The sequence below is a fragment of the Magallana gigas genome, chromosome 9, assembly GCF_963853765.1.
Source record: "Magallana gigas chromosome 9, xbMagGiga1.1, whole genome shotgun sequence".
NCBI classification, from domain to species: domain Eukaryota; kingdom Metazoa; phylum Mollusca; class Bivalvia; order Ostreida; family Ostreidae; genus Magallana; species Magallana gigas.
The window spans coordinates 3,894,489-3,909,748 of NC_088861.1; the positions used below are offsets into that span (position 1 = coordinate 3,894,489).

The 15,260-nt window shown below is 33.0% G+C and overlaps 2 protein-coding genes across 6 annotated transcripts in view; one reads left to right on the top strand and one right to left on the bottom strand.

The window, feature by feature from the left end:
* LOC105319642 (tyrosine-protein phosphatase 10D) overlaps positions 1 to 14,454 on the bottom strand; it is a 37,183-nt gene extending 22,729 nt beyond the window's left edge. For all 5 annotated transcript variants that reach the window (XM_034476926.2, XM_034476923.2, XM_034476924.2 and 2 more), the window contains exons 1-3: positions 14,295 to 14,454; positions 5,629 to 5,665; positions 4,798 to 5,151 (exon numbers count right to left, since the gene is read on the bottom strand). In XM_034476926.2, the coding sequence (XP_034332817.2) occupies positions 4,798 to 5,151; positions 5,629 to 5,665; positions 14,295 to 14,339 (436 nt within the window). In that variant the 5' untranslated portion in view covers positions 14,340 to 14,454. The remainder of the gene's footprint in view (positions 1 to 4,797; positions 5,152 to 5,628; positions 5,666 to 14,294) is intronic.
* The window catches only part of LOC105332964 (serine-threonine kinase receptor-associated protein), a 182,838-nt gene that overhangs the window by 41,547 nt on the left and 126,031 nt on the right, over positions 1 to 15,260 (top strand). The window lies entirely within an intron of this gene.

Here is a 15,260-nt window from a genome sequence, read left to right on the forward strand (position 1 = left end):
CATGTGACGATCATATTGCTAAAAGAGGCATGGTCATAATTTAAGATGAAACTTTTCTATTGTTTACTTTTTTTTTTTTAGAGTTTACACATATCCACTTGGGTATTTCTAACGGTCTTTCAAAGTTTGAATGTCTGCCCATGAGTTCTATGCGAGATACATGTAGCTCACATAATGATATCATAGTAAAGTTCTTTCATTAGGGTCTTCCGTTTCCAACGGAAGACCCTTTTGTTTTTCTTCGGATTCTTTTTCATTATTATTATTCTTCCTCTGACTTTTTTTGTGGCTTATATCTCAAAAACTATTCAACCGATTTCCACGAAAGTTTTAGAACTTGTTTGGTATTGTAAACACTTGAGGTTATTAAAATTTGAACGTATGACGTCACTTCCGCTTTCAGAAATTGACGATTTTGTAAATTTTTAAGGGTCATTTTGTCCACGCATCTCCTCCGAAGCTAATCAAGATAGAAGCTTCAAATTTTCAGGGATTGTAGATAAATGTATGTAGATGTACCCTATTGCCTTCACTAATGAAAATTGTGCAAGGCTTTGAAGCTCGCCTGAACCTGAAAATAAGCACCAAATTTTTCCACGAAATTTTTGAACATTTTCTGAAATATCTTTTACAAGGAAAAGGGGCTGGCCCCTCAGATTAGGGGCCAAAAGGGCTCTAAAGTCTTCTTACAATAACCTTTTATTGAACAATAATTTGTTATTAATCATAGAAGCAAAAATGTTCATTGTACAACTGTTTATCTATTCAGTACCCTAGCTAAGTCATATATTACGTAATTAGGGGTTTCATGGGGCCAGAAGTTCAAAACTTTGATCATTTATATCGGAAAAAGGAGAATCATTTTGAAAAGCAATGTAGAACAAAAGTTGCTCAAAATAATGTTCTGTACAATATGCCACCTTGAATTTTTTGTTGATGGTCCCATTAAGGAGTTTAAGGGTCGGCCCCTAAAACACATTTGTACAGATATCTCGAGAACGGTTAACACTTTGTGAACACTTGGTGAACAAAATATTTTTATATTTGCAAAACTTTTAATTTGATATCAAGAGAAAGGGGCTGGCCCCTAAAATTAGGGGCCAAGAGGGCTCTAAAATCTTCTTACAATAACTCTTTACTGAACAAAAATTTGTTATTAATTATAGAAGCAAAAATGTTCACTGTACAGCTGTTTATCTTTACATTACCATACTTAAGTCATATATTACGTAATTAGGTGTTTCAAGGGGCCATGAGTTCAAAACTTTGATCATTTTAAAATATCTGAAAAAGGAGAAATATTATGAAAAGCAATGTAGAACACAAATTGTTAAGAATAATGTTCTTAACAATATGGCAACTAAAAATTTTTTTGTTAGTGGCCCCGATAAGGAGTTAAATGATCGGCCCCTAAAACACAGCTGTTCAGATATCTCGAAAACGTTTAACAATTCGTGAATACATGTGAAAAAAATATGTTTACATTTTCGAGGCCTTTAAAAGAAAAAAGGGGTGGCCCCTCAAATTTGGGGCTAAAAGGGCTAGTAAGTCTTTTAATGATAACTTTTTTCTAGGCGATAATTTGATATTTTTCATTTAGCAAAAACAAAGAACTTTTTAAGCTTAATCTAACGCTGAAATTCGTTTTAAAATCGGACCATGCACTATAGTGAAATTGGGGTTTAAAATTTGATTTTTCCGGAAATTTTGATTCCGTGTTGTTGGTTTAAAAAATATCGTGAAGTTAAATGTAAAATTATTCGTACCAAAATTAATCGTGTCAAGTCGTACATGAACACATCTGGGTTTATTTTGTTAGGGTATTCTTGAAATCGGAGGGGTTTTTGTTAAGTCGTACTTAAAATCATTCGGATTTTGTTAAGTCGTACCAGGAATTATTCGATTTCTTTCTTATTGTTTTAGTTACTCTTGTTAATGGCTTAAGAACTCTGCTTCTTACAGGTACTTCTAGCTTTTCTCTTGACATTAACGGAAGACCCACTCGTTGCTTTGCAACGAGCTTTGCTCTAGTTCTTATTATTCTTTTTTTCTTTTTCTGACTTTTTTGGAGCGTTATTTCTCAATAACTACCCAACCGATTTGTACGAAATTTTTAGGAGTGATAGAACGTCATCGTGGCTACATATTATTAAATTTTTGCATGATGACGTCACTTCTGGTTTCAGATATAGACGATTTTGTAAATTTTTAAGGGTCATTTTGTCCACGCATCTCCTCCAAAACTAATCAAGATAGAAGCTTAAAATTTTCAGGGGTTGTAGATGAATGTCTGTAGATGTACCCCCATGCTTCCAATTAGGAAAATTGTTCAAGGCCTCGAAGCTCGCCTGAACCTGAAAATAAGCACCAAATTTTTCCACGAAATTTTTGCACATTTTCTGTAATACCTTTCGATGTGCACATAATTTGTTAAAACATGTAATGCAAAAGTTGTTTCAATTTTTACGAGCTTTCCTTCGATATCAAGAAAAAGGGGCTGACCCCTCAAATTAGGGGCCAAGGGGGCTCTAAAGTCTTCTTACAATAACTCTTTACTGAACAATAATTTGTTATTAATTATATAACCAAAAATGTTCATTGTACAGCTGTTTATCTATACAGTATCATACTTAAGTCATATGTTACGTAATTAGGGGTTTCAAGGGGCCAGAAGTTCAAAACGTTGATCAATAATATCTGAAAAAGGAGAAATATTTTTAAAAGCAATGTAGAACAAAAGTTGCTTAAAATGGTGTTCTTGTCAATATGCTACCTTGAATGTTTTTGTTTATGACCCCATTTAGGAGTTAAAGGGTCGGCCCCTAAAACACATTCGTACAGATATCTCAAGAACAGTTAACATTTCGTGAACACTTGTTGAACAAAATATGTTTATATTTGCAAGACCTTAAATTTGAGATCAAGAAAAAGGGGCTGGCCTCTCAAATTAGGGGCCAAAAGGGCTCTAATGTCTTTTTACAATAACTCTTTACTGAACAATATTTTGTTATTAATTTTAGAAGCAAAAAAGTTCATTGTACAGTTGTTCAACTATACAGTACCATACCTTAGTCATATATTACGTAATTAGGGGTTTCAAGGGGCCAGAACTCAAAACTATGATCATTAATATCTGAAAAAGGAGAAATATTTTAAAAGGCAATGTAGAACAAAAGTTGTTCAAAATAATGTTTTGAACAATATTAAACCAAAAATGTTGTTGTTAGTGGCCCTGGTAAGGGGTTAAAGGGTCGGCCCCTAAAACACATTTGTACATATTCCTCGAGAACGGTTTACAATTCATGAACACTTGTAGAACAAAATATGTTTATATTAGCGAGACCTTTTATTTGATATCAAGAAAAAGGGGCTGGCCCCCCAAATTAGGGGGTACAAGGGCTACTTTTTATGATAACTCTTTTCTGACCAATAATTTAAAATTTATTATAAAGGAACAAAGCAGCTTTTATTAAGCTTTATTTAACACTGAAATCCGTTTTAAAATCAGACGATGCATTAGAGAGATATCGAGGTTTAAAAATTGATTTTTCCGGAAATTTTGTTTCCGCGTCCTTGGTTTAAAAAATAGCGTAATGTTTATAGTAAAATTAACTCGTACCAAAAATAAGTGTTAAGTCGTACTTAAACACATTTGGATTTTTTTGTTAAGTCGTTCATGAAATCAAAATGGTTTTTGTTAAATCGTACTTAAAATCATTCGGGTTTGTTAAGTTGTACCAGGAAAAATTCGATTTTTTTCATCTTTTTATTTTAGTTACTCTTGTTATTGGTTTAAGAGCTCTGCTTCTTACAGGAACTTCCATCTTTACTTCCGACATTAACGGAAGACCCACTCGTTGCTTTGCAACGAGCTTTGCTCTAGTTCTTTCTGTTATTTAATATATATTCAAATATGCAAACAAAATCACGTCCCGAGCGTTGTTCACTTATCAAGTAAGTGTAGCCTCTGAGTCTTGTTGACGACTGACAGTAACATTTCGGATTGACTGTTAGGAATACTGTATACTGGGAAATATTCGCCCTCGTTGTCAGTGGGTGAATTTAAGACTGGGCGAATTTTAGTGTTCCAAGTTATTTCTTTAGACCACAAGCGAATTTAAGATGGGGGAAACTGTTTGCAAGTGTAGAAGGGCGAAAATAACATGGGGCAAAAATAACCCTGTATACAGTACCTACAATGTGTGTAAGCTTAACTGAAAAAAGGGGGGTCGAACATCTTTTTTTAACTTTGTGTTTATTTCCAATTTTTGTCGTACACAATGCTGAAAACTATGTTTCTGATAGCAAACCAAAATTTAAATGTAAGAAGGTATCCTATCAGTGAACTACACATCTCACAATGTAGATTGCTGAATGAAATATATCATTTTTATAATATATAAGTGTAACAATCTCTATAGAATTGTTTGAAATTCATGTACCTTTATAGAATGAAAAATTCAATTCAAACTATTTTTTGCCAGATGAAAAAAACCAAATCATGACAATATGGACCTTCGTTTACACATTTACCTAGTTATTAACTTGACAACTCGCAATTAAATTTTGGTTACACTTTGGAAATAACTCAGTAATGCAGTAAAACAATAAAAATAAGAAACTAAAATCTGAACATTTAAACTCATATCAAGGCCATGTTCAATTATTGTTTCCCTTAGAAATAACAGAAAAACTGTCTCCTTACCACCAATACTAACGAAAAAAACAACGGTAAGATATGTTATCGCAGTATGCACTTGTCTACGCTGACCAGTCTAGTAAATAAACGTGAATTACCTGTTCGACAAATAGTATCGTTCACCAGCACATATTTATCCTCGCACTGACAAACTCCAATCGCTATGTTACATATTGAATTGGAAGCTGTGCATGTATCGTTATCCGTGCAGTTGGTTAAAATGATTGGTGCGAGTGTCGTCATTGGAATATACATCGTTGTGGTTTCCATGGTAGTCTGTTCCGTTTCCATTTCCGCTGTTGTCGTCATCATTACAGTGGTTGTTGCATTGGTAACCATGGCAACTGTAACATTTGTGGATGACTCGGTGGTGTCGGCCTCCATTGCGGTGCTGGTTTCTGTGGTTACGCTTATGACAGCTTCTGTTGTGGTGTCTTCAGCCACCGTGGTTTCTGTAACATGTATACAGGAGGTATATAAAGAGTTATCAAGGATACGTTTAAAATATATGTTTAAAGTTAATCATTTTACAGTAACATCATTTTGAGTCAGCTGTTAGAATTTTGATTTTAATCATCATTAGCAATGCTTAAAATTGTGTTGCATATTATAGCTGCAAAATCAACATTTGACAAAAATAATTTCAATTAAAACATCAAATGTAAATGTAAATGAATTTATATTTTAAAAAGTTATAACGTTATCAGTACTAGTCATTCTTCCATCCAACATAAGCTTCAGTCAACATAATGTAAACAAATGTGAACGATTCGAGTAATATTGCAAGTTTTTTATTCATTCTATAGAAGTAGTTTAAGATGTTGGGTACGACTAGTATAGCAGTGTGCTGGATAAAGATGTTTTATGACAACGTAAATTATTTTTATGACAGTGTAAAATATATCATATAATGTAATATGTAATCTTACCATCTGTGGCGTTTTGGGTGTTACCGCTGGGAATACTCTGAAATTGAAAAAAGGGAGTATAATGCATAATATACTAAAAAGAGTTCAAATGATGAAAAAAAAAATGATTCGTGACTTTTTCAATGCAAGCTAAGTTGCGTGCTGGTCAGCTTTTAAATTTCTGTATTGGAATTTACAATGAGTATATATCTATAATGTCAAATTAGTTTTGAAACAAATACAGTGTTGTATTTTCTCCTTAAAGAATTACGGTGAGTATGTCCTTCTTTATAATCAAATATCAGCATTTCAGCTTTATCTCAAATAGAAACCATGTTCAATCATCAGAATGCTATCTCTTCCGATAAACAGATAAACTTAATCAATTTAATACTTGAACTAATAAACAGTCGACCATTTATTATTCACATATGCGGATAAACTAATATGTTGGACATATTTTGGGGAATGCGAGGTCATGGGTAAACTATGTTCAACTGAATCTTTTCTGAATGGGGCAATACCACATCAGATGACACGTCATCAATGGAAATATATCTCTCCAATAAAATTCATTTTTTCAAATAGAGAGTTACCCCCCACCCCCTCCCCCCTAAATACCTTAGTTTCTATGTAATCAAATAAACTTGATCTACATCAATATAGAGGAGAAATTATCTAAAAGCAGGAAGCTTTTTTCTGTTTCCCTACATTTTCAATAAGGAAGAGTTCGTCCAATCTAATACAACCATACAATAACTTTTTTCATGTCAACATGTTAGAGTGATGAATTGCATACACTGTTTCTTTTGTATCCTTTTTAAACCCAACAAATAGCTGTGCTTTTCTGTTCTGAAATTCAATTTTGATATTATTTACATTGTTTCTTTGATGATCATAAAAATTTCTAATGCATATACCAGAAAACAACACATGCGTATTCAGTAAATGACCTTACATGTACATAAAACGAGGAAATCATACATATACTGAGGTTGATATTTATAATAAACTTCAGTAGAGATGCTTAATTGGCCCGCGCTTGAGTAGGTGTATTCTGGTACTTGATTTGTTCCGTACAGAATTAGACATTTTCAAAGAATTCATTACATTATAGAGTATTGTCGTTTATAAGAATTGCTTAAGAGGGATGAGCGGCCATCTTGTACATTTGAGGATACGAATGTATACATTTCTTAGACTGTCTTGTTTCTGCCCGAGACTGGCCAAAAATGTTGCCAAACGATATAAAAGCAATTAAAACGAAGTCCTTCATGTCATTTTGTTTGAAAAGTATGCATACAAGAACAGGACAATCCCTTTTTAATCACTCAGAGCAGTCGAACTGGGCTACATACTTATTTTGAAAATTAAAAATCTGAAAAATATGAAGAGGGTTCATTGGTGTCCTCTATACAACCATTTGTTGAGAAAAATGTCTAAGCTTGCTTACTTAAGTTGTAACTTTGTCTCGAAGTAAGGTACCCTATTCTTAAAATGGGACTTAAAAACCACAAGATATATTTGTCTGTGTCTATGGAGGTACATTTCAGATATATTTGCATTGAAATATAATGTATTCTTATTTTAATTTAAGATAATCTCTTTTTTGGACCCCTATTCCACCTATAAGAAGAATTTACTTTAATTTCAGTTATAGAACTAAACTATCCCAATTAAAAAAAACATTGGACAGATATAGAGATGTATATCAAATACAAAACAGATTGTTTTTAATTGACATTTGTTTTTTTTTCTTTGAAAATATAACGTCAATGTCTCCATAGACACAGGAGTTATTGAAGTATTGACTGGATTTTTCTTGTTCTAAAAAAAGATCCCATGCCGATTGATAAAAAATAGGGTACCCTATTTGGAGGCAAAGTTACAACTTAAAGGAGCAAAATTTCAAGTTTTTCTCAACAAATGGTTGTAAAGAGGACACCAATGAACCCCCTTCATTTTGTTTTCAGATTTTCAAATCTCCAAAATAAATCTGTAGCTGAGCAGTTCGACAGCTGTTCTGAGTGATTAAAAAGACATTGTCCTTGTTCTTGTATGCATACTTTTCAAACAAAATGGCATGTATCCAGATGCCATAAAAAATAACAAGAAAAAAAACATTTGACATAGACATAAGATCATATTAACATTTTCAAGTAAAATCCCCTTAAAACTACATGTAACACCATTACTCGTGAAGGTCCGTATTATGAATTTGGAGCATTTTACACACGCCAGTGATTTTGAAAGAAAAAGATCTTATCAAATTTATATACGCACAATTCATTTAAAAGACAATCTTAAATGTTTTATCACAAAGAATTTATTTTGAAAACAAGTAGAGTTATACATCATAAGCATTCTCGATATTTTTCGTTTTAATTCTTATTATAAGCATGCATAACACACAGATGGGTACCCCCCCAAAACAATGCATTGTAAACGATATTCAATATAACTTCTCGAGTCTTTTAATTTCGATTGCAATCATGTTTACCAATTACATGGGGATTTACTTTTAATATATATTGTAAGCAATATTTCTCGAGAATTTCTTTTGATTTTTTTACTCTATTGTGTTTGCGTTTCAAATGCATGGAATCCACCCCTCCCCCCCCCCCCCCCCCCCATTACTAATTCGAACCTCGTCCCTGTTGAATATTTATTTGTGCTCTGATAACAAACCTTTAGAATATATGCATATCAATAAAACTTTCTAACAGGAAAATGAGTAATTTTCAACCAAAAAACCACTCAAATAATCATATACGTCAAGCCACCGAACTTACAACTGGCCTGCGATATTTTTTTAAACAAAGTATATCCACGGATATACTAGCATTGTGTCATCGTCTAGGTTTTGAAAACATAGTATATCCGCGTCTATAAACCATTGTTGTATTCACCGGATACAATGTATGTACAAGACCGAGAAGTCCCGGTATCTCATTTTCTCACAGTACGATAAACATGTACTAGCATAACGGGGGTTGTAGCTAGAGAGATAGAGTTAAGTGTTATGAATCATTGTTGTTGAACTAAGCCTCTATACATTGAAGAACCATTTAACATTGTAAAGCTCTGTCTACATAGTCAGTAAATTGCTTCCTTGTTGATGTGGGCTTTTTCCTGTGAAAAAATCACATTTAGTTATTTACATTCATCATTCATGTATTGTATACAGGGTTATTTTAGCTACATCGTGTATTTTTCGCCCTTCTGTAACGAATTCGGTTTGTCTTGAATTCTGAGAAAGGAAACTCTTTTTGATTAAGATTTTTTTTAGAAATTGTTTATAAATAGCCCAGACTTCAATTCGCTAGTAACAGCGAGAGCAAAAGAAGCGAAAATAATGGGAGCGAATATTTACCTGTTTACAGTATATTGTAGATCAAACTTAGTTGAACCATGGTTTTAAGAAAATGAGGTTATGCATTAAACTTTATTTTAAATATTATTGTATGAGAGTACACTCAAAACCATTATAGACCCTGCCTTTGGAAATATTTGGCTATGGGTGTGTTTTTACCAAGACTTCAGTGTGTTCTCTTTTTTTTTTTTTAAAGAAATCAGATTAATATTCTTAAATGCATACGGCTACATACTTACAAAATTGAATCATGATATATCATATTTAATAGCGTTCATATAATATATGCATTCCTTTGACTTTTATAAATAGCTTTAAGACGCTTTACTAATCAATGTTGAAATAATTGATTGACAAACAAATAATGTTGAGATTTTTGAAAGGTGTCTCATTTACACATATAAGGCTAAGTAAGCATGGATTGTACTTAACATATTCGAAACATTAGCTGCTTGAGGGGCACAGACATGGCTGACTGATGCCAGCCTTCTATATATAGTGAGGTGTGAACTTCTATACAAGGAAGAATTTGCTGTTTCTTCTGCGAACTGATCGAATAAAGCTATAAACTACGTATTTTTTTTAAGGTCAGACGACACGTTCCTCAAGAATCTTTTTTGTATCTCCTCGTAATAAAGAGTTCCAATAAAAAATATTAATTTTATAATTATTTTAAAAATGATTAAAATTTAATTGAATGTGGTTATGTGTTTAGATGGCCGAGTGGTTAGAACCGTGGCCGCTCACTGCCAGAAACATATAGGTTCTAGAGGTCGTCAGTTCAAAGCCCCGACCCGGCCGAGATAGAGTTCCATTATAGTGAATTTTACTGTGCTGTATATGAATTTATTTTTATATCAGCAATTCAATTGTATTTTCAAGAAGGTTATATAGGAAATTGCATACTCTAGTATTTTGCAGAAATGCCTGGTAAGGTACCCTAATTTTTTGCAAGAAAGCTTGTCAAAGTAGTAGTAAACCATTAACAAATTCCTGGAAAAAGTTATCTAAAATTGAGGAACATGTCGTCTGACCTTAAAGGGATATGGTCGCGATTTTGGTCAAAATCCATTTTTCTGTTATTATTATTTACAATGCTTTGGGAATGCATTTCTAATGATCAAATGAAATTTGAGAGAGTCAGTCATTAAGTTATAAGCAAGATACAGAGCTATCGATTCTTTGTTATGTAAACAAGGCTCGTGCCCTGTTTTTGTTTAGATAGGTTAAATATACCAGTAAAAATTCTCTTTCAAGCTGATTGTCTATCTTGTTATTCATTTTAGGCATAAAAAAACAGATTTAACACATTTGTTACGGTCTAAAATTGGGTTTTTTCACTTCAACATCCAAACTGTAAACAAAAGCTTTGTTTACATAGTAAAGAATTGTAAACTCTGTAACTGGCTTATAACTCTACGAATGACACTCATATTTTAGTTTCATAATAAAAATGCCTTACTTAAGCATTGTAAACATTAAAATAATTTTTGATCAAAAATCGTGACGATGCCCCTTTATATCATATGGATAATTGTAGAAGGATTCAGAGAGATTTATAAATGTTTCCTTTGGTTGTTCATTTAAACAATAGAGTGTTGTTTCATCAAGCTTTTCATGAGACTATGAAGGGAGCAATCACAAAATGAATCTTTTTTTGCAATGCTTGCTACCTTCATGTCCGCAAGAACCACCTAAGAAAGAATTTTATTGTTTAAGTGCATGTATGTATTTGTAATTAAAGTTGTTGACTTGTAAACGAAACAATAGATAATTCTTATGCCTATGGACAAAAATACACTTCAGTGAAAACACCCCTGCTAACTACTTTAAGACATTTGATGTTTCAAATGCTTACCTGTGAATATATCAAGGTAAATATTCATTTTTTAAACTATCCTATGGCCATAATGGAATATCATTGCATTTTCCAAAAGTATTAAACTAGCAAAATATACTTTTATCAATCTTGTGTTTAAATTTGATATTTGAAAACTCAACAATAACTTTTAGTTAACTCGAAATATGTACACTAGTGTTTGTTGTTTTAAACGAATTAGCAGTGAACTAATGATTTTAAAACATTTTGATTTTTTTTACATGTTTCAATAAAAAAAACAGTAAAAGGGTTTTTCCCCATAAAGTACAAATAGATAGTAACTCTGTTCTATTTATATTCAGGTGTCTGGCTATTCGAAGCCACTGTACACATTGCTGTGTATCTTTGTATCTTTGATAGAGAGCGTGGGTTAACATTTACGTCACTCAATCACATGACAAAATTGTAATTATTTTTTATCCCACTTAGGTTATCAGTTAGTCATATCACCTTTCCTTACAAGAAATATGACATATACAAAGCTGAATTGTCACTCTTACTCTAATTGCTTACTTCCCAATTTGGACATTATCAAAGTACTATGTATCATTGCTATGAACAATCTGACGGTAGATTAGGGCGTATTATATATTGAAGTGTCAACGTAGCTTAAATTTGTCATTATTCAGTACTTTTAAACATATTACATTAATGCCATTTTTCCCATAAGGCACTGACGGTGTATGGAATATACACGGTCTCCACGTGACTGTTGTTAACCAATGATTTCCTTACAATCTAGCAGGGGGTAAAATGTTTTAGAATACGAAGCATTGGTGTACTAAAATTATACTATATCTCATTGGCATAGCTCAGATGTTCATCACCAGAATCTACTCCGCATACTTATATAATGTTTGCGGTGCAAGGCAACACCTAAATCACCATTTTTTTTTTAAATATAGGCATACACATATATATATAAAAGACACGACATTTATAAATTTTCAGCTTTTTCTTCTTTATGTCCGCGTCTTTTCATGTGATAACTTTTTTTTTTATCAAGACCCGGCTGTACATCCGCTGATTTTATTTGATAAAAATGAATCACTTCAAGGATAAAAAACAATTGTTTTATTGCCTGCGTTAAATTTTTTGTTCTATTATATAATTTCATACCGGAATACGAGTTTAAGAATTATGTAAGGTTAGTATCCAGTTTCCTGGTTATTAGTTTGATCAGCAGTGACCGGAAGTTGGATGTGTCAAAGTGTATTTTGAGTACTGCGCAATCATGTCAAATAATTCATAACATACAAAGGGTATCAAATGTTACTATGTAAAATTAGAGATCTGGCTCTGACTATCAAAACGTTTAGAGGTATACTCTGTAGAACAATTTATTACTATAATACATGTAAGTATTGTGGTTTCCAAAAAAAAGATTAATTCACGGACAATTAAGTTTCTTCCAGTACGATTTTAGCCTGTTTTTTATTTTATTTCTTAGATCACTCAAACAACGCAACGCGTAAAAAATAATGATAAAATCACAGTAATCTAGCAACACTTAACATTATAATGTATATGCTGTTGACATGGTATGGAATACAGCGAGACAAATGCCCCCAAAAAGTCGTGTTTTTTAATGATAAAATATAACATACACTGTATATAATTGTATATTGATTTAGTATGCATATCCTGAGAAGGACAACGAATGCCCAGTGACGACAAAAACGTGTACATAACCAGAGATCACAGAAGCAAAAATAGTCCGGAAAAACCAACCCCTTCAGAATTTGTAATATATACCGTTTATTTTAAGAACTGAACAGAAAATCTTTATATCACGATTCTCTAGTCGTGAAATTGTTTGCATGTAAAGCGCATCAGAACTAGTTATGTTTTAACTTTAATTGGGATATACATGTAAAATCACTGTTTGTTAATTCAAGTGATGCTGAAAAAAATCATAATCGAATAATCAAATGATTATGAAGAGGAACAACTGTTCAATTGTATTGTTTCCGTGTTTTAAACTCCACGAAATTTTCAAAAATCATGAATGCGATACCTCTATAATTCGCATCGTATCATGTTTTGAGTTCAGCCTTTTCAAAATATAAATTCTACTAGCACGGTCACTAACTAATACCGTTAGATACGATTTAACTTTAAATAATTCATCTTGAATACTAAGTACATATCATTTCCCATTGTTTTAACTTTCTGTGTTATTTACATGTAATACTACGAATCGATTTTGTTATGTATACTCCGATACATTTCACCAATGACTATTCTAATATTTAATCGTACAATTGATAATAATTACATAAACATAAGGAATCAATTTTTGAGAATTATGAGGTGATCAAATACGTTTGGGATTGGTCCAATCAAATAGAGTCCGAAGTGCTTTATGATAGATTTGAAGACTACAATGTTGTTGTGTACATATGCATGTATGTATGGCTTTTCTTGAGTGAAAGTACCCGCCCCATTTCTGATTTCGATTATTATAATTTCCAAGATTTAAAAGTCTTCAATTTTGAACCATCAGTATTAGAGATGCACACGTAGATGACTTAAGATAGTGTTTGTAATTTATCTGTTTTTGTAAATAATCTGTTTAGTTATCTCTCTCTCTCTGTCTCTCTCTCTCTCTCTCTCTCTCTCTCTCTCTCTCTCTCTCTCTCTCTCTCTCTCTCTCTCTCCATAGATAAACATATGTCGAAAAAAACCCAGTTTGAATCAATAAAAAAACACAATGTAGGGCTTTGGGGAAACACAAAAGAAATTGTGACACCACAGTCAATTGTGGGCGGTTTTTAAAAACCAACCTTGAAAATATATATCATTTGAATTTTATGCAAAAGACATGCCAACCAATGCATACATTATCTTCAAATTACTTCCTCTTAAAGCTGTACATAGCTTTTAAACCTTTGTTTAATTGTTTGTATTGCCAGGTGCACGTTTACATTTGAAATTCGTCTGCATATGCTCGATAAGAGATGTTTATGTGTAATTCATTGAAAATGTCCTTAATTTCGTCCAAACAATTGAAAAGGAAGATTAGTTAATGTCGTGTATATAGCTTCAAAACCCACAGTTTAAAAAAAATCAACATTATGATGATGCAAGCTATATATGTGTGTATGTATATAACTGAACATTTCCTGATGACTCAAATGTGTTGGATATGGCTGTAATAGAAAATTTTCCCCCCACTTAACAGAAAATGAAGCGCCCAGTGTTTAAGGCAGCAAATAAACGACTGAAAATTGTTTCGGTGTAAATTATCGTAAAGTTTCGAATTTGCATGTTTTGTTCCGGTGACATTTCGTAAACAAACTTTAAAGATTACGGGTCTGATTGAAACAGGAAGCAATTGGGCGCGACGTGTAAAAATATTCTACTGGACAAGGAAATCAAAGAAATATAAAACCCAAATTCAAGACCGACACTAGAACAGAATCCAAGACTTACCCCGAACAACACAAATAAGACGAGTAGTCCTCGTAAAATCGCCATTATAGATGTAGTTCATGCCATGTTAAAACAAGCTTATCGACCAAGTAATCCCCTCTTCTTCATTTTCCTGTTATCCCGGGACTAAACTTCCGTCTCGTTGTTCACGTGGTTTTAGGGGAACTTGTTCATTTTCAATTTATCATACATACTTCTTAAAATATGGTCAGGGTGTTTGCATTATGAGATTGGGGTACACGTTTTTCGGACTTTTATGACTGGTGTGTATGTAGGGGGGAAGTCAGTTTTATATCATCTTCTATCTACTTGGCTGACCATAAAACTTTCACTCGAATTTACCGATAGGAGGAACTCTCGTTATTGTTAGCTTGTACTTTGAAGTAGGTCTGGATTAGTTTTGTACATACATGGCCGAGGAGTTATAACTGACATGCCAACTACATAAACATGTGTGTTGTACTGTACAGTGAGCAACATGTCAAATCGAAACTTGTGCTTGTTATAAAGGATCACGGAATAAACCGGCTGTTTTTGATACTGATAAAACACAAACAAATACAAAGGAAATTATAGTATAAAATTGTATATTGAATTTGTGGACAGTAGCGCCTGGTCATCATTGGCAGTTTCACCCCACCTCACCCCCCACCCGGGGTCAAAATCGGTTGCTTTATGATTCCACGAATATATGAATTACAGCTTAATCATGGTGAATTTCTAACATCAACCTTGCTTGAAAAAGATCGCTGTTCTTTAAACATTTTGTCTCCTTGCTTCTTAACCCCCCCCCCCACCCCCCCCCCCCCCCTTGCAGAATTCAAATTTCTTTAAATTTAATTACATTGTACAATTGGACCCCTGCATACTCGAATAACCGTCGGGACCCCCCCCCCCCCCCCCGAAAAAATTTCTGGATCCGCGCATTTGCATATAAAAAGCATGTGAAGACTTCCAAACCAATTA